General features: G+C 59.2%; 2 protein-coding genes across 2 annotated transcripts; one reads left to right on the forward strand and one right to left on the reverse strand.

Moving 5' to 3' along the window:
* Nucleotides 1-581: 581 nt before the first annotated feature.
* Nucleotides 582-4,696, reverse strand: LCN15 (lipocalin 15). Its single transcript, XM_012538709.1, is given in 5 exon segments — nucleotides 582-706; nucleotides 3,056-3,151; nucleotides 3,931-4,001; nucleotides 4,069-4,208; nucleotides 4,601-4,696. Coding segments are annotated over 5 exon segments (528 nt in total).
* Nucleotides 4,697-13,394: 8,698 nt separating this feature from the next.
* TMEM141 (transmembrane protein 141) lies at nucleotides 13,395-15,368 on the forward strand. Its single transcript, XM_004285034.4, has 5 exons — nucleotides 13,395-13,512; nucleotides 13,790-13,856; nucleotides 14,082-14,165; nucleotides 14,426-14,533; nucleotides 14,932-15,368. The coding sequence occupies exons 1-5, from the start codon at nucleotides 13,459-13,461 to the stop codon at nucleotides 14,943-14,945; spliced, it is 327 nt and encodes a 108-aa protein (XP_004285082.2). The 5' UTR covers nucleotides 13,395-13,458; the 3' UTR covers nucleotides 14,946-15,368.
* The last annotated feature ends 3,458 nt before the right edge of the window (nucleotides 15,369-18,826 follow it).

Genomic DNA, 18,826 nt, shown 5'->3' on the forward strand with positions numbered 1-18,826 from the left:
GGGTGTCCTCGGCGAACTTGGCCTCCAAATGCTCACGGGGCGTGCATCCGGGCCCTGTGACACCCACAGCCCTGGGGAGGGGCCGAGGGGGGCTGGCCTGGACTAGAACGGCGCCACCCGCTGCCTGGCCTGGGGATGATGGTGGACACCGCAGCGGGGCCCGCCTGGGGGCCTGAGAGCAGGACAAGGCCCCCCCCCACCTGCACGGGGGTGACCCAGGACGGCATCTCCCCCCCCGGGGGCACTAATGGGATGGATACACCAAGCCCAGACCCCCAGGGGCTCAGAGCTCCGCACGCACTCCCGGGCCCTCCTCCCAGGACACACGGTGGTTTTCAGGCTCTTTCCGATGGCTCTTGGGACAAGTGGACATACGCTCCACGGGCCTGGACCGCAGAGCTGGGTGGGGGGTTCCTCCCCCGGGTGGGGGAAACGACGGCGGGCGATGCGAAGCTTGCGTGGGAAAGGTCGTTGCCTGCAGAGGGAGCAGTTCCTGAAAGGCACAGAGGCCCAGTGGGAGGGGAGGGCCCACGGGAGGTGGCAGTGGGGCGCAGTGGGGTCGCACCAGGCCCCGTGAGCCTCTACAGGTGCCAGGGAGCCAGCAGCCGCTCTGCCTCCGGGCCTGTGGAGGGGAACCTGTGCACCTGGAGGAGAGCCAGCCACAGGGCTGGGCGGCACAGGGCACCTCGGTTTCCCCACAGGTGCCCTGAACCCACAGGGGCTGGGCGGGGGGCACCGGACACTGCCTGTGGTGGCAGCCCCCACAGGTGCCACCCTCGGCTGGCGCCTCCTGCCCTCAGCCCCGAGCCTCCCTGCCTCAGTGGCCCCAGGGCCCGGGTCAAGGCCTGGCCCGCTGTGCCCTCCTCGACGGTCTCTCCAGAGAGGCGAGGGGCCTCAAAACTGCAGAATCTGTTTATTGAGTGCCAGGGGGAGGCCCAAGGAGCTGCCGGCAGAGCACCGCGGATGGGGAGGTGCGGGGGCCAGGAGGGCCTTGGGTCCAGACGGCTCCGCGTGACATGGCCTGCTGTTCCGGCTCACCCTGCATAGACAGGAGAGGTCTGGTCACTCCTGGAACACCCCGAGCTGCCCCCCTCACGCAGCAGGGCCCCCCAATTTCCTCATCACCAGAAAGGCCAGTGCAAGTGGATCCTGCCGCCCAAACTTCTGCAAATGTGGAAACACACCCGCAGTGCTGCCCCAACCCCCCGGGGGCCCAGGCTGGAGGCCGCCCCTGCCCCAGGCTTCTGGGGACCCAGCCACTCTCCCCAGGGCCTCGCTCACTCCCTGGTTAGCAGTGAGGGGCTGGCGTGGCAAGAAAGCCCCAGAATGGCCACTAAACCATGCTGAACCCCACAGACTCAGCACCTCAGAGGGGGTCCACATGGGGCACTTTACTCCGAAAGCTGCTTTTTCCTAAGATAATCCTGGAGGGTGGGCACAGAGCAGGAAGACAGGTTCACACTTTCCGCAGCTCGCACCTTCCTGAGGGGTTGTGACGCGATCCCTAATCACCCTTCTCCCACCCAGTAGCATTGCTGAAACAAGCACTCATGTGACGGGAGACAGGGCTGGGATCCTGGGCAGTGTCATTCAGACCCATGGAAAGATGCGGCAGCCCCGGCGGCCCCAGCACAGCACTGGGTAAACCCAGCCCGGCCAGGAGAGCAGAATGCGGTGAAGGCCGGAGGGACACTGCCCACGGGCCACTCAGGAAGCCCCCACCGAGCGACATCTAATCCTGCCAGGAGAGGCTGCAGGCTGCAGGGGCACCTCCCAATGCCGGTGACTGTCACGTCGTGTCCATTATTTATTGTTTTACATAGGTTCCCAAATTCTTCACGATGAACACGGGTGAGGGGCCCAAAGGTTTCCTTGTGTCCACTTTGGGAGAAGGTGTCCCCAAGAGCCCACCTGCATCCGTGTCCCAAGAGCTCCTGTGGACCCAGCCCTGTGATGGCAGCAACCCAGAAGACTGCCTCATGGGACCCTCAGGAAGCGAACGAGGACAGGGGATTCCAAGGCAGGACCCAGTGTCCCACGGGTAAGCCAGGGCCTACGGGGACACGGAATGTACTGGGTTGGACCGTGTCCCCCCAAATTCAAGTCCACTTGGAATTCTGAAAGTGATCTTATTTGGAAATAAGGTCTTTGCAGATGTAATTAGTTAAGGATCTTGAGATGAGATAACCCTAGATTTAGGGTGGGCCCTACATCCAATGACTGATGTCCTTATAAGAAGAGGGAAATCTGGCCAGGTAACAACGGACGCAGAGATGGGAGTGATGGTCTACAGGTCGAGGAACACCAAGGCTCACCAGCACCACTAGAAGGTGGAAGAGGCCGGGATTCTCCCCTACAGCCTCCAGACGGGACCAGCCCTGCCCACAACTTGATTCTGGACCTCTGGCCTCTAGACTGTGAGAGAGTAAATTTCTGTTGTTTTAAGCCACCCAGTTTGTGGTAGTTTGTTATGGCAGCCCTAGGTAATCAGGAGAGGCTCCCTGGAAGAGGTGATGTGTAAGCTGAGGCCTGGAGCACACAGGTGAGTGTCCAGGCAGAACAATGGATGTTGGCGGGGATCTGCACCTGCAGCCCTCAGAAGGTGAGCGGGCAGGAGGCATGGCGAGAAGGGGCAGCCCACATGCACAGGCCCTGGAGGACGGGAGGGGGGAGTGACCCTGGCCCCCACCTAGGAAGGGCCACGGTGGGTCTCCCGAGCTGTCAGCGTGCTTCCTTGCCCCCGAGGAGCATGCATCTGTAGAAAGGCAGAGGGTCTGTGAGAGGCTGGGTTGGCTGGGACTGCCCACTTGCTCCTGGGACCTGCGCAGGACAGCACCCCACAGAGCGTGGGGCCCTCGGGCCTCGACTGTCCCAAACATCTCCCTCATGTGTGTTAAGGGGAAGGGTGGGGTGTGAAGAAGAGTGGCTGGAGGGGCTGCCAACCCATCCTTAGAAGAGAAGGCCACCTCCTGCCTGTGCCTCCCAGGACTCCGGAAAGGGGGCGGGGCTGGGCTTGGTGGGCGGGGTTTCCCACAGGACGGGGCTCGGCGGGTACCTGACTTGGGCAGCGTGACCACCGTGTCCTCCGGCAGCCCCACCGTCGGGTAAAAGTCCTGGAAGGCCTTCAAGCCTGGGGGCTCGCTTCCTGAGTCTGGCCTGGGGCAGAGCAGGGGTGCCTGTGAACCCCTGTGGCTCACAGAGGTGAGAGAGAAGGGCAGATGAGGGTCTCCTGGCTTCACTGCACTTTCTTGAAGGCTGACAACAGGGCCGCCAGCCAGGGCTGGGCCGCTTGTGCACTGCATGAAAGTACCTGCCTGGCCAAGGGACCGGCGGGGATGGCAGCTGCCCAGAGGAGCGCCCTTTCCTGATTCACACAGCCGCACCTGGGAGGTTGGGGTGGCCTGGCTGTCCTCCGGGACCAGGTTCCCCTGGGCCCGCCCCCTTCAGGCATCCTTACCTACAGCTCCCAATGCCAGCCTCCAGCCCTCACCCCAGCCTCTCTCCTTGGGGAGCCCCTCCGGTTCGCTCTACCAAGCCCCCCAGAAATGAAAGCAAAATAGTACCTCGGCCCCCGCTCAGGGTGTGAGGCAGCGGGCCAAGCAGGCGAGAGCGGGTCCCCAGCCGGAGGGAGGTATGAGCTTTGGCCTGAGTGCCCAGCCCTCGGAGGCCCCTCCAGTCGACCCCTACCCGACCAAAGTGCTGTGGGGTTCGACCACCCCCACCTTGACCTGGGAGTGTGTGATGAGGGCGGGCAGGAGAAGAGATGGGGACAGGGCCTGCAAAGGCAGCCAGGTGGGGAGGGGAGGGGGGGCCGAGGCAGGGGAGGGGCTGAGGGAGGGGAGGGGCAGGAGATGGGGGGGCGTGGGGGAGGGTCCCGGGTAGAAGGATGGTCCCATGTCACCCCACGGAGAAGGGAGGGAGGACACCTACTCGGGACTCGGATGTGCCCCTGGCAGCCCTCCCTCAGCTACGCGGCACCCATCTGGTTACAGCCTTCAGCCCTGGGGGTGCACAGCCGGGCTCACTCTCGGCCCCGCCCACCCGACCGCTCCGGAGCGCCGCGCTCACCCGGGGAGCTGCATGTGGACGCAGAGGCTGCCCTCCGCCATGGCCTTGATGTTGCTAGTGGACGTCAGCAGGTGGCCCTTCTTGTCCCTGAAGACCTTGCAGTCAGAGACCATGGGCACCACGTACCAGAGGCCTGAGAACTGCAAGACAGCTCAGTGACCTCAGGCCCGATCCTCCGGGCACCGGGACCCTGGGCCACAAGGACCACAGGTTTCTCCGAAGCCACACAGCCGGGGGTCTCTGGAGTGTCCACCTCTTGGGTCTGGGTCCCTGCTCTCCCACTCACCTGGGGCAGGCCTCATGGCCACTGTGAGCCTCAGTTCTCCCAACCGTGAAGTGGGTCGGTAATTACCCACACACATGGCTGTTTCAGGATCAAGTGGAGAGCGGCTCTGAAGGGTGTGCGGCCCAAGGCACCAACAAGTGCTCGGTGGAAGGCAGGAGGTACTGTTATCACATCGTCGCTATTGTTTCCGGTGAGGGCTCAGCCCAGACCCCCACCCGCGTGGCATAGCTCAGAGGCCTCCGATACCTCTTTGGCATCAAAATCTGGCTGCCCCAGGACCTCAGCCTGCGCCGAGGACGCTCAGAGCAGCACCAGGACGCAGCTCAGCAGGGTGGCCTCCATCCCCAGGCCAGTCCTCTGGCCCCTGGCGCCCAGTCCGCCCGCGCGCCACCGGCCCAGCTTTGCAGCCCGGCCCGGATGCGGGGCTCGGCGATGAGCGGCTCCGGCAGCTCCAGGCCCTCTTTGCTCACTGTCTGGCACAATCGCTCGAGTGTCCGCACCTGCTCCAGGAGTCGTTTCCCGGAGGCTCCAGAGAGCCCGGCCCTCACCTGGCTCGTGTCCCGGCCACCTCCGTGACCGCGGCTCAGCCAGTCGGGTTGCCCCGACCAGTGAGCTCCCCTCCGAGCCCCCAGAGTCCCCACTCCTCGCACGGGAGTGGAGCCACCATTGGCCAGGCCTCCGGACCTCGTCTTGGGATGACAGAGGTGACGTCAGAAGCCTGGGCACCCCTCACTCCAGACCCCCAGCTGGGCCTCCAGCAGCCCGAGAGGAGGGTGGGTCTGGGCTGCCACTTAGGGTGGGTTAGGGTGTCTGGCCACCTTATCCCTGGTTGCATAAGTGTGTGGACCAGAGCATCTCCCGGTGGCTCCGCGGGCTGGAGGGGGCTTGAGCTGCCGAGGCCTCTGCAGGCGACCTCTCATGTCCACTCAGAGGGCCCCAGAGACACTCTGAGGAACAGCGTGTGACCTGGGACACACCACCCCGAGGCCTCGGGTCAGAGGCAGGGGTGCCCAGGGAAAGCCAGCACTGCGCTCTGGAGTGGAAGTGGGTTCAGAGTCAGAGAAAGACCCCAGCGGCCAGCAGGGAGGGAGGGGCAGAGCCGAGGGCTCCGCTCGCAGCCTCCACTGGGTTTCAGGCCACGCCTCTCAGTCAGGTCCCAGAGTCATTGGACGAATGCAGTGAGAGCCTTCCCGCGAAAATATTTACGAAACACACATCTATCTGATAAAGGACTTCAAACCTGAACCTGCAGGGAACTCTCAAGACTCAATTAAAAAATAAAATTTTTTTTTAAAACAGACAAAAGGTTTGAAAAGATTCCCAGACACAAAGCAAGCCCACGCAGAGAGGCTCGCGGGCGCTTGTCGTAAGGAGACGCAGCTACACACCAGCAGGATGGCGATTCTGTTTCTAACTCAAGGCTGTCACCACTGGGATGGAGAAAACGAGAGGGAGCAACACGCTGGGAAATGGTTTCGCAGATTCTTATGAAGGTAAACATTCATTACCACACGGTTCGAGGACGCTCGCACGCCTAGGTGTTTACCCAAGAGAAACGAGACACGCACAGAATCTGCCGCTCGCGCGCCTAGGTGTTTACCCAAGAGAAACGAGACATGCACAGAATCTGTCGGCGGCTGGTCATGTGGTTTTACTGACAATCCCTAGAAAGTGGAAGTGACCAAGTGCCATGCGGGGGCCGGATGAACAACCTGCAGACCCCTCCGGGGACCCCTCGGAGCCTCCGAGGTGCAGGGCAGCCTGCCAAGCTGTGGAGGACCTGCCACCGGTGTGTCCCCAGCCGTGGTCTGGGGACTCTCCGTCGCGAGTCTTCGATGCCCGGCCATCTCCTGGCCTCCCCACTCACCCTCACCCCCCAAGTCCCCTCTCCACAAAGTGGGTGGAGCAAAGCTTGTAAAGCATCCGTCTGACGTGTCCCTGCTTGAGATGCTGCTGAGTCATCGTGGCCCTGAGCGCAAAACCCGCACCCAGCCCACCCCTGTGCCCAGCCCAGCTCCCCGGCGGTCCGCCCAGCAGCCCCCGCCCCACCCCAGGCCTCTTCCTTGCACCCTCCCCCCCAGCGCCCTCCGGTGGTCCCTTCCAGCCCCCTCACCGGAGCCCCCTGCTCCCCGGGCTACTTCTCAGCCTCTGCATCCTCCAAGCAGCCTTCCTCAAACCCCAGCCTGCACCTGCCGGTCGTTTTCTGGCGGCTTTAGCACCATCCGAATTCTCTGCTGTGTTTATTTGTGGTCTGCTCTCCCGCACACACTGTAAACCCCGTGACAAGAGGAGTTGTACCGGCCTGCTGGCAGCCTGTTGGTGTCTGTTTCCCCAGCCTGGAGCGCAGGGCCTGGCGGTGGAAGGGGCTAGTCAATGCTTGTGAATGAATAAAGGTCAGGGGCCAAGTCGCTTTGACCCGCAGGTCTGCTAAACTGGGATCTTCACAGCACACATTTGCTGCCGGGGCAGAGTTTGTGTGGCCACATCTGGCCTGCACGGTCCGTGGGCGCAGCTGGCACTGCAGGCCCAGATAGCAGTGGGTCAGTGGGAGCCCCGCCCCCCCTCCCCGCAGGGCAGGGGCGCCGCTGCCAGGGCCTCCATCGCTTCCTGCCGGCCTCAGCTCCCTGGAGGAGACTAGGAAGAGTGCACAGGAGGCTTGCAGGGACTCAGGACGTGGACGGGGGCACTGGCAGGAGAGGTGTGGGCAGTGGGCAGGCCAGAGCTGGCAAGGCCCTGGACCCAAGCACAGCAGGTGTGGTCCCAGCAACGGCCACAGGGTGGCAGCAAAGGGACCCTGCTTGCCGGGCTGGCAGAAGGGCTTACGTGGGGCTTCGCGCCCGCTGGGGCTGGGGAGGGGTCCCCGAGCAGGAAGGTCACCTTATATTGAAGTGGGGTCCGTTGCAGGGTTTCCAAGCTTCAAACCTGCTACCAATGAATGGATAAACAAACAGGGTCTATCCACACGTCAGAAAGTTGTCCGTATGACAAGGAACAGGATGAACCGTGAAGACAGGGTGCTGGGTGAGAGACCAGGCCCCAAAGGCCACGTGGTGTAGGAACCCCCCTGTACGCAACGTGCAGAGAGGCAAGTGCATGGAGACAGAAAGGAGATTACTGGTTACCAGGTCCTGGGCCAGTGGGGAGCAGCCGTTTAATGGGCATAGGCTCTCCCTGTGGGGTCAGGGAAATGTTCTAGAGTTGATGGTGGTGATGGTCGCACAACTCTATGAATGCACTAAAACCCACTGAATTGTACACTTATATGGGTGAACTATACGGTCCCTGAATTAAATCTCAATAAGGCTTCTGGAAATAAAGCCCACTGCCAACTACTATTCCACTTTTCATTAAGGACAGAAGTTGTGATGCTGCCAGTGCCAGAGACTTAATTTCAGGAAAAAAAAAAAAGTACACATGAAGCCCTCCACCCCACCCCACCCTGTTCCAGCTCAGATCACAAGGGCCCGCAAAGCGGACAAACCCAGGGGCCAGGGCCTCGGGCACAGATAGCCCGCCAGGGGCAGGGGTGGCTCCCCACGCCCTCCATAGAAGAGGCCCAGGGCACCAGAGGGCAGGGGCTGAAGGACGACTGCCTAGGAGGCAGGAACCAGAGCCCCTCCCAGCACTCTTCGCTGGGGAGGTTGGACTGACAGGGTGGACGCCAGGCCAGGGAGGGCCCCTCAGGGCAGGAGCTGCACTCAGGGCACTGGCAACGGTCAGCCTGGTGCTGGCATAGGGGGTGAGCTGGGATTGACCTGGCTGCCCTGCGCCTCCCCGCTGCCCGGCCGCTCGCCTCCCCCTCCCCTCCCCCCTACAAAGGAAAAATAAACACAGGCAACTAGTTCTACAAGACATGAAAACCTGTTATAAGATCATGAGCAGTAAGAGCGTGATTATAAATAGAATAACAGAAGAATCTAGAAACAATGGAAGAGACACAAATGACAGGGGAATTCAGCATACGATGAAGGACATGTTTCCGTCTGTGGAGAAAACTTGAATACGCAGTCAACAAAACTGTCACCACTAGGGACCATTTAGAAAATACACACATAGCTAGATCACCACCCCACTCCTTACATCAAAATAAACTTAAATGGATCAGATTTCCACATAAAAATGAAATTTAACAGTGCTTGTAGGAAAAAAATTTTTAATTTGGTATGGACCAAGTCTACGAAAACCAGAAAAGGTAAACCTGATAAAGATTAATCAGTTTTCTATAGGAATATTTAGAATTTCTTTTTTAATAACAAAGAAGATGAAAAACATAAAAGACCGATTACAACAGTGGAAATAAATGAAGACCACAAAATGAGAACAAGCAGGCACCCCCTGTGGTTGTTTAGGGGGCATATTTGTCTTTCTGCAGTTGGTCCTGAGTTGAAGATGGGGACAGAAATTATTGTTCGTTATCGTTCAAGTCCTGCCCATTTGGGCCAATTGTCACAGGGCATGTGTCCAGCTGCCCATGATTCTCGGAAGCACCTTGGGTGGGGTCGGGCGAGGTGCCTGCCCTCCTGTTGGAGAAGGGTCTAGGGGCACAGATGAGTGAAGCTAGCCAAGGTCAGGGAAGTGGTGTGTTTGCACATGACTTGGGTTCCATTTCTGTGGAGAAAAGCTGAGCTGTGAGGAATGGGAGGCCCAGCCAGGCAGGGGCGGGGTCATCCCTGCACCTCGTTAGTGAGCAGGGTCCCTTGGTGGGGGTGGGAGGTCCAGGTCTGGAGCCAGGGAGCTGCAGCATTCTCGGAGGCATGGGGTGGTTTCCCTCTGGACCCTCAGGCCTCTCCTTTATGGAAGATTAATAAAGGGAACCCTCAGTAAACTGCAGTCAGGAGGCCAGAAGAGGGAGCTCTCACACTCTACCGTGCAGCCTCAATTGCAAACCCAACGGGACGGTTACTACTTACTGCCCAGCAGGAGGAAGGAAGATTTTCTCTCAGCCCAGCAACAGCCCAGCCAATGAGAGACCATCACAGTTCAGCCGATGAAAAGTCACCACACTGCGAACTCCCAGTTTCCTCCAACGGACACTTTGTTTAGAACAGCCCCTCCCAACTCCCCCTTCTCCTCTATAAAAGAGTTTCCTCTCCTTTGCTTGTCCTGAATTGTAGTTCTTTACTGTTCCCGAATAAACCCATGTTGCTGTTTTATTAAGGCCAAGGGAGATTATTTTGAAATGTTGAGCCAGTATCACTTTATTGGCTACATTGTTTTCTTTTTTAATTTTTTTTGACATGAACCATTTGTAAAGTCTTTATTGAATTTGTTACAATATTACTTCTGTTCTATGTTTTGGTTTTTTGGCCCTGAGGCATGTGGGATCTTAGCTCCCTGACCAGAGATCGAACCCGCACCCCCTGCATTGGAAGGTGAAGTCTTAGCCACTGGACCGCCAGGGAAGTCCCAGGACACATCATTTTTACAAAAGTTTGACAGGCAACAAAATGCAGAATTTAAAATATTCATACAAAACAGAATTAAGAGTAACATGACAACTCTAAATTGTGTGATGATTCCAAACATGGACCTTATGCCTGAAGGTGGCCAACTGAACAAATCAAAGGGCCACAGAGAGGCAGGTGAGACGTGCAGCTATGCCTGATTCTATGCAGTTGAGTTTCCACTTTTTTTTTTTTCTGGCCATGCCACGTGTCTCGCGGGATCTTATTTCCCTGACTAGGGATTGAACCTGGGCTCCCTGGCAGTGAAAGCACTGAATCCTAACCACTGGACCACCAGGGAATTCCCGAGTTTCCACTTTTCTGGTCATTTTTCATTGGTACTTACTCTGACCCAAAGGAAAAAGGCTCTCCCCATGGAGGGAAATCTGGAGTCAAATATGCCTCCTGGAAGTTCCCACTTAGGCATCCATGAAGGTTTAGAAAAGTGGATCAATGGGAGGCTTCCGTTTTGTTATGAGGAGAAAATAGAACAGTAAATACAGAAGGACCACACTCAAACTGAAAGAATTACCTGAGTACGTTGGGAAGAAACAGCACAGAAATAAATGTGAAGCAATAACTGATGAGCTCTGCAAAACTTCAAAGATCTATTAAAAATAGTATCGTTATCTCAAAAGAACTGTTTGGAACCAATTATATTATGAAAAATACAGCCTGTACGTTTGCAAATTCAGAGAGTGTAGGTAAGAACCAGAGTCAGTTAATAGTCCAGATGAAATAAAGACTGAATCCTGAACCGTCTAACGCTTCCCAAAAGGCAAGTAAAAGATTAATTTGTCACGGGATCATGATAAGGCTGTTTCCAAAAAGCCATAATCAAAAGAAGAGGTCTCCCCCTTTCACAAGGGTTTGGGAAATGTGGACAAGGGTGTTGTCTTCCCATGAAAGAGAGAGAGAAGCAGCAACAGTGAGAAAAGGGCGCACAGGCCTGGTCCAGACATCTTGGGAAAGCTGTCAGGTCAGATGTCACCTGCTTTAATTCCTGGAAATCTTTACTTTCAGGTCACCAGATGGTATGCAGCTCCAGTCAGGGGTTGGTGCTTTTTCAGATGTGACGCGTGACTCCAAGTGTCTGTTCCTTGGAGCTTGGTGGCACATGGATAGGTTAGCGATACCTGGGCGGGGCTTCTTCCTGAAGATGAAGCATTTGGCAGGAACGCTTCTGCAAGGTTCAGCCTGAAATGTATCGGTTGTGCCCTTTCCCTGAGAAGGGCAGAGGCCCAGGCCCCAGCCCGCTGACCTACTTGTAAGTCAAAAGAGCTGTTCGAAGAAAATGGTAAACTTCAACAATTCAGTCCATCTTCAGATTATGGAGCCAAGAAGAAATGAATGGTACAAAAAGGGAATTTGGGAAAGGCAATAGTTTTTTGTGTGTGTTTTGGTTTTTGGTTTCTTTGGCTGTGTCGAGTCTTAGTTGCGGCACGCGGGATCTTTGTTGAGGCATGCAGGATCTTTTTTGTTGCGGTGCGTGGGCACTTCGTCGGGGCACGTGGGCTTCTCTCTAGCTGTGGCGTGCAGGTTTTCTCTCTCTAGTTTTGGCCCATGGGCTCTGCAGTTTGCGGCATGCGAGCTCTGTAGTTGTGGCACGGGGGCTTAGTTGTCCTGCGGCATGTGGGATCTTAGTTCCCCGACCAGGGCTCGAACCCACTTCCCCTGCATTGGCAGGTGGATTCCTTGCCACTGCCCACCAGGGAAGTCCCAAGGCAATAGATTTTGAAGCAAAAGAATATTTCATATGTCCGTAGAATTTCCACACTGTCTCTTCAACACAGAGAAGATGAAACGGCTTCCTGAGTTCATGTATTCTAGACTTCCCAAGCTGACCCACAGGAGTCTGTAGGTGGCTTGTCTGAGAAACTAAATACTAAGATTATCAAAGCGTCAGCCAAGGGTGGGAAATGGCTGCCAGTCAGTCCTGATGACTCTGTACTAAGAGAGCATTGCACCCTCTGCCTAGGCTTGAAAGCCAGTTTCCTCAAGTGACTTCAGCAGTAAGTTGTTGACCCACTTCGTGGTGATACTTCCAAAGACACCCACTAACAAGCAGCGACTTTGGGTTTAACTGGAGTAGAAGTGAACCAGCCACACCTTGTCACAGAGGCAGTGGTGACTTCAGATCACACTGCACCTGGTGAAATCGCCCTGTCCCCTCCAGCCCGCCCTGAGGGCGCCCTGGGCACTTCTCTCCAGAGCCCTGGGAAGGAGCAGGCGCTGGGAACGGCTGCACCCTGTGTCTCTTCATCTCCCCCCATCCCCCCCATCCCCCACTTGCACCGGGAACGTCCCCGCCAGCGCCCACGGTGGTGGTGGGGGGCATGCATTTTACTTTAGGAGCATCTGCACAGCTTTAATTTTTATATGGAATATACACTATTTTCATTAACAAGCAATAATAAATTTTTCTTTAGAGAAAGCATTTTTAACTACAACCTTGACCTCCCCACTGGGTTCCAAATTCACACATCCCACTCTCCTGTCTCCAGACATCTCAGACCCGACAGAGCCCAAACCACCTCCCAGTGTGCCCCACACCATCAGCTCCCCTCAGCCCTGCACTGCTGTGCCCACCTGTGCTCAGGGCAAGCACTGGAGGCCAGCCTGGGTCCCCTTCCTTCCTCGCTGGCACCTCCAACCCAATGCCAAGGCCTGTTCGTGCAGCCTCCAAACACACCCCGAGAGCACCCTGACAGCACTCTTGCACCCCAGTAGCCCCCGATATCCTGACAGCGTGCTGCACCATGACAGCACCCCTGCCTGCTCCACTGCTGAAACACTCTCTAAACCCTAGCAGCTGCCCTCGTGGAAGGCTGGCCCCGCACCGCGCAGGGACAGCAAGATGTCCACTGAGCTGACATCCCTGGCTGTGCCTGGCTGTGCGCAATCAGAGGAACTTAAGTTCCCACCAGGCTTCAAGGCACAGCCCAACCCTTGCCTCTCACCCTCACATCCAGCCACATGGGCCTCCTGAAGCTTATGCAAATAGGCCACGCTTAGTCCCACACAGCAGCCCAAGGTTGAAGCTTGAGGGTCTGCCTGACCCTCCCACGCAGGTCTCTCCTTGAGCGCGGGCGCACGCGCGCACACACGTACACACAGGCCCTGGCCTCTCTCCATACGCTTTACCCATTTTGTTTTCCTGACCTCCTCCCAGGTCTGTTTACCTGTCTGCTCTATGAGGGCTAGGAGCTCTGACTCCTCCGTGGGACCCCCAGCTCCTAGCACAGAACTGGCGCCAAGTACGCGCTTACGGTGTTTTTGGAATTAACTCGCTATATCATCTTTGGATACACTATTCCGTGGTCGTTTTCAGTAGATGTAATGCCGTAAGCAAAGCCCCACCCCCACAAATAATACTAACTAATCATTATGTCTCTGAGAGCCTGGAAACGAGGTGGACGACCCAGGCCGGGCCCGCGGGGAGGAGCGCTAGCCGGCGGCCGCCTTCGCGCCGCCGCCTGGCCACCCAACGTCACAGAGCTGGGCCTCGGGAGCGCGCGGCCCGCTACGCGCCCGGCCCTCCGCCCGGCCCTCCGCCCGCCAGGCCCCGCCCCGCCAGGCCCCGCCCCGCCCCATCCGGCCCCGCCCCTCCGCCCGGTCCGGCGCCGCTCTGCCCCGCCGGCTCCCCGCGCCCCGCCAGCCATGGTGAACCTGGGCCTGTCCCGGGTGGACGACGCCGTGGCCAGCAAGCACCCGGTGAGAAGGCTGGCCTGGGACGCGGGCCCCTGACCTCAGAAGCTGACCTGAGCGGGGCGGGGGCCTCGGTGGGAGTGCCCTTATCAGGGAAGAGAAGAGGGACAGAGGTGGGGGACCCTGTTGCTGTGGAGATCGAGGCATCCTGGGTGGGCATGGGGGCAGGTGGGATGTGTCCAGGCCCCCAGGGCCTCACGATGAGTGGTCCCCTACCCCAGGGCCGGAGTGTGCCCAAAGGAGGGACGGGGAACTGAGCCTTCAACCCCCTCCCCCATCCCAGGGACTCGGGGAGTATGCCGCGTGCCAGTCGAACGCCTTCATGAAGGGCATTTTCACCTTTGTCACAGGTAGGCTGGGTCCAGGTGTCTGTCCTGGGGTGTGAAGAGACCTCACCCTCCTGTCTCACCCTGACTCCCCAGCAGGTGGCGCCAGGTCGCCAGCCCGCAGTGCTCAGAGCCTGGCAGGTGTCGCGAGCACTTCGGCCGAGAGCCCCGTGGTCCCCTGGCGAGCCCCGTGGTCCCCTGGCAAGCCCCGTGGACGGGCTGGCTGACGCGGACCATGGCTCTTGGCAGGCACCGGGGCGACCGTCGGCCTGCAGATGCTCGTTCAGAAGAAGTTTCCGTACCCCTTTCAGTGGAACGTGCTGGTGGCAGTGGGTGGGTACTCCAGGACTGGTGCCTGGCGCCCCTGAAATGCACCCCTGTTGCCGCTGGCTCTTCAGCAGAAGTGGATCCCACTAGGGGTGGGGGGCTGTGGTTCCGGGCATCCCTGCCTCCGGGGATGGGGCTCCAGTTCTCAGTGGGAGCCCTGCTGGACCCCACCGCTCCCAGGAAGAAACCTGCACCCTGCTCCCTTCCCCTGACAAGTGCAGAGGCCCCGCCCCCCTGCCCACTGGCCCCTGCCCGCCTCTCCCCAGTCGCAGGCTCAGTGGCCAGCTACTGGGTGACCCGAGTGGAGTCGCAGAAATGCAGCAACCTCTGGCTCTTCCTGGAGACAGGGCAGCTCCCCAAAGACATGGACACAGGTGAGGGTCCCGGGGGCAGCAGGACGCGGAACCGAGGCTCCATTCCCCGGGCGTAGGCGGGACAGGCCTGTCCGCTTGACACGCGCATGGGGGTGGGGGCGGGAGGGAGGGGGCCTGCGGCAGACAGAACTTCCAGGCCCTTGTGCAGGAGGAAGACCCAGGAGGGGCTGGGTGGCCCTGGGAGGGGCGAGTGCAGAGCAAGGAGGGTGGGCACCCCGAGAAGAGCGGCCGGATTGAGAGGTGCCGCAGTGGACATCAAGCTGATTGATCTCAAGCCTGGCCTCCACTGCCTGCATCCCTCCTGTTACAGGCCTCAGTTTTTGCCCCGGTAAAATGGGCACAGGGACCGGGCGCAGCTTTGGGGTGTGGTTCTAGCTGTCTCCCTTTGCCTCTTACAGATCGGCACAGCTAGGAGAGCTCCAGCCAGGGCACAGAGGACCTGGGGCCGGAGAGTTCTAGAACACAGCCCTCAGCACCTCTGCACCCCAGGCTGGCCTCCCCACACCCATGTCCCCTGCACACATGCATGGCCAGCTCTGTCAGACCTGTGCAAACTGCTCCTGCCCAGCCTGGACGCCCAGAAGGTCAGACCAGGACGTGCTGCCCCTGGGTGGCTGGCCTCCTGCAGGGCAGTGAGAAACGTGGTGGACACAGAGCTGGAGAAGACCAGGCGTGTCTCATGCATATTTGGGGGCGGCAGCTCTGGGGTGGGGGGTTGGGCCTTCTGCACTTCCTGCTGCTGATACGCCCTTTCTGACCCCTGCACCGCCCCGCCCACCCCAGTCAGAGCTGGCAGCTGCCGCTGGGGGTTGTGGGACTAATAAACGCCTTTTCCCGCTTCCCGTTCCCCGCCTGAGTTCTAGAGCAGTTGGGAAGCAAGTCAGCGCAGTAAGAAGATGAGAGAAATGCCACCTCGGTACCACGCAGCTGATTGGCGGAGGCGCCAGGGCTGTTCCTAACACCGAACCCCAGGATTAGACGCTCTGCGCAGCCCCCGTGGGCCCTCCATGCGGGTCTGCTTCTGTACCGCCTGGCACAGAGAAGCGGAGCAGACGGTGCGCAGCCAGGCAGCACCTGGCCTCCAGGAGACAGGGACAGGAAGTGGCCGCGCCCACCTGCCTATCATTCCAAACCCACCTATCAGATTAAGTCACTTCTCCCCTGGGGAGGAGGAAGTGAGTGGTTCAGGAGGCCAGAGTCAGCTTACTGCAGCTCTGTCCACGTGGAGGAGTGTTCCTGGGTGGGAAGACTGCCCACCTCACCCACCCCCAACAGGGAGAGGCAGAGATTATATAACACCTGGGCAAAGCCACCGTCCTTTATAGCAGCCTTCCCGGTAACACTGAAGGCACACAGGGCCGCGCTGCTCCAGCCCCAGCTCCGCCCCTGCGCCTGCTGACCTAGCCAGTCCCGCAAAAGAACGTCTACTGCACGCTCACTATGCACCGGGGAATCTGTTCGTGGGAAGGCAGAACGACAGGAAGCCCAAGATAACCACGGCATAAGCAAGCTAGAGTTTTCAGTTTCTTTCATGGAAAAGCTCAAGTGGGTGGTCTGGGGCTGTGTGGAGTCAGGGACCCAGGCTTCTTTTAGCGTGTTCTGTGCTGTAACAGCCCTCATTCCAAATCCACCTCATGGTCCCAGGCAGCTGTGCTGGCTCCGGCCATCAGGTCTTCATCCCTGTCAACAGGAAAGAGAAAGGGGGAGGAGGAGGGCAGTTCACTCACTTCTCTGAACACTGCATTGGCTAGAACTAAGTCATGTGGGACGCCTAGTGCAAAGGCACCTAGGAGGGCAGTTTGGTCTGGGCAGCCTCGTGCCCACTAAAATTCAGGGGTTCTCCATCTGAGGAAAGGAGAACCAGTATTGGGGCACAGGCTCTGCCTCACACCCTGGGAGAACACGGGCATCAAGGGAATAGACCCTGCCCACGGCAGGCCCTCCCAACCCCCTGAGGGAAAGACCTGGGCTCAGAGGGAGGGCAGAGGGTGAACTTTGAGTTTCAGAGGGGACTGGACTCACTTTTTAAAAAGAGAGTGACCAGAAAAGTAAAGGATCTGTTTGAGAGGTCACAGAGAAAGATGGGTGCTGTAACAGCGCATGGGTGAAGACTGTTATGGCTGAACTGTGTCTCCCACAAACTCACAGTTTGCAGCCCCCAGGACCTCAGAATATGACTCTGCATTTGGAGACAGGACCTTTGAAGGGGTGATTAAGTTAAAATGGGGATGGGCCCTCATCCAGTCTGACTGGTGTGCTTATCAGAGAAAGTGATTAGGACACAGATGAGTACAGGCAGGGGAAAGACCCCACGAGGACACGGCCGTCCACAAGCCTGGGAGAGACGCCTCAGGAGAAGCCAGCCCTGCCGACACCTTGATCTCAGACTTCAAGCCTCCAGGATGTGAGACGATAAATTTCTGTTGTTTAAGCTGCCCGGTCTGTGGTGCTTTGTTGGCAAACTCATGCAGGTTGGAAGAAGTAACCCATCTGATGTGCACCCCTGGAATCCCAGGCTTGGGCCACATGGCTGGAAGGGAAGCTTGTGCTGGGGGTGCAGAGGGAGGGGACTGACTCCTCCTGGAGTAAGTGACAGGTAAAGCTGGACCCAGGACTTCCCCAGGGAAGTGGGCGTGGAGCAGGGAAGGTCAGGGAGAGATGGGGTAGTCAGGGCCGAGGCTGGGGGTCTTACGAGCCAGGTCACCAGGGTTGGAGTTTGAACTTGGGGTGGGGTAAGGGAATGGAGACCCAGTAGGCAGTGAGAGGTCAGAAGTTTTAGGAGGCTCAGTGGAGGACACTGGGGGTGTGGGGGGATGGGGAGGGTGCAGTGGCGCCACCATGGGGTGCAGTGCCACTGCCAATCACCTCGGAGAGCAGCCACCAGACTCATGTCCAGGAGAGCAACCCCGAGGCTGGCTGGGGGCAGAGGGTGGGGTCGTCGGGGTGGGCCAGGAATTCCCAGGTTCCCTGGGCGTTGAGAACCTCCGCCCCCGTCCCAAGGGCCGAGATTCCAGGGGCAATCTGAACTGTGGTTCTGCGGGGCAGGCTCAGCACAGAGAGGGTGGGAGGTGCGGACGGCCCCGGCAGGCGCCGTGGGCCGCCATGAAGATCCGTAGTGAGGCGGAGGTGGAGGCAGATCCAGGAGCTGAAGGCTGTCACTCGGCTCCAGGGTGCAGCTGCCGCTGGGGTGACCCAGGGCCTCCGGGGCTCCTGGGGGCAGGACTTACGATCTTAACACACGGACGGTCCAGGGCATATGGACTGGGGGCCGCTCTACTGCTCACCCCCAAACAGAGCTGGGGGGAAGGGATCGGAGGGGTCTGCCATGCAGGGGCCAGGGGGAGGAGAAGCTGGGGGCTTCAAGGAGATTTGTGAGCACGGTGGCCTCAAAGCCAGAGGGGACAGGAGGGGATCCACCCACTTCTGTGGCTAGAGGGTCTGGAAGAAATCACAGGCCTGCCCGTCCCTGGCTTGCACCCCGCCCTCCCCACCTCCCAGCACTGCTGTCCACTGAGAGCCGTCCAGATGAGCACTGCTGAGCAGCGAAGCTGGCCCCCATGCAGGCTGGGAGGAAGGAGCGCGGCCTTGGAGACAGCAAACTCACGCCCCCACCTCTGTCCTCCCCGGCGTGGAGCCTACCCCACCCGGGTATCCCGGCCAGGCCTACATCCTGGCTGCCCTGTCCCTCTACACAGAGCAACGTCGGGCGCTGCAGATCCAGGCGGTGAAGGAGACCACGTTCAAGAACAAGGCCACGCTGGCTGTCCTGCGCAGCAACATTCGCCGCGGGTCCCACGAGTGGGCTTTGGCCAAGTAGGTGGACGGCGGGACCCTCCCTGCTACCTGCTGGCTGGGGGTGGGGGGGCGGGGCACGTGCTGAAACAGCCCTTCCCCCAACACAGGTGGACAGCTGGCACCTCCTCTCCTTTCCCCACTCTAACCCCAACCATTCTGAAACTGGGTGGAGGGGGGGCAGTTTCCCCACCACCCACCTCAGAGGGCAGGGCCAGGGGCCCGACAGAGGCCCCTTTCCTGGGCTACCCTCTGCAGCAGCCATATATGGGAGCCAGGGACCCGCCTCTCTGGACCCCCATCACATCGGAGCAGGGATGGCCCGGATGGAGTCCTTCAGCGCTCTGCCCCTTGTGGCCCCAGGAGCTGGGGTCTTGCTGCTGGGCTAGCACAGGGCAGAGGAAACCCGGGGAGAATCCCTGGAGAGGCCGGCGGCCGGCGGGGGGGAACGCAGAGGGGCCGAGCCCCCAACTCAGCCGCCGCGCCCCACAGTATGACCAG

Source organism: Orcinus orca, chromosome 6 (assembly GCF_937001465.1).
Source record: "Orcinus orca chromosome 6, mOrcOrc1.1, whole genome shotgun sequence".
In the NCBI taxonomy this organism is placed as follows: Eukaryota; Metazoa; Chordata; class Mammalia; order Artiodactyla; family Delphinidae; genus Orcinus; species Orcinus orca.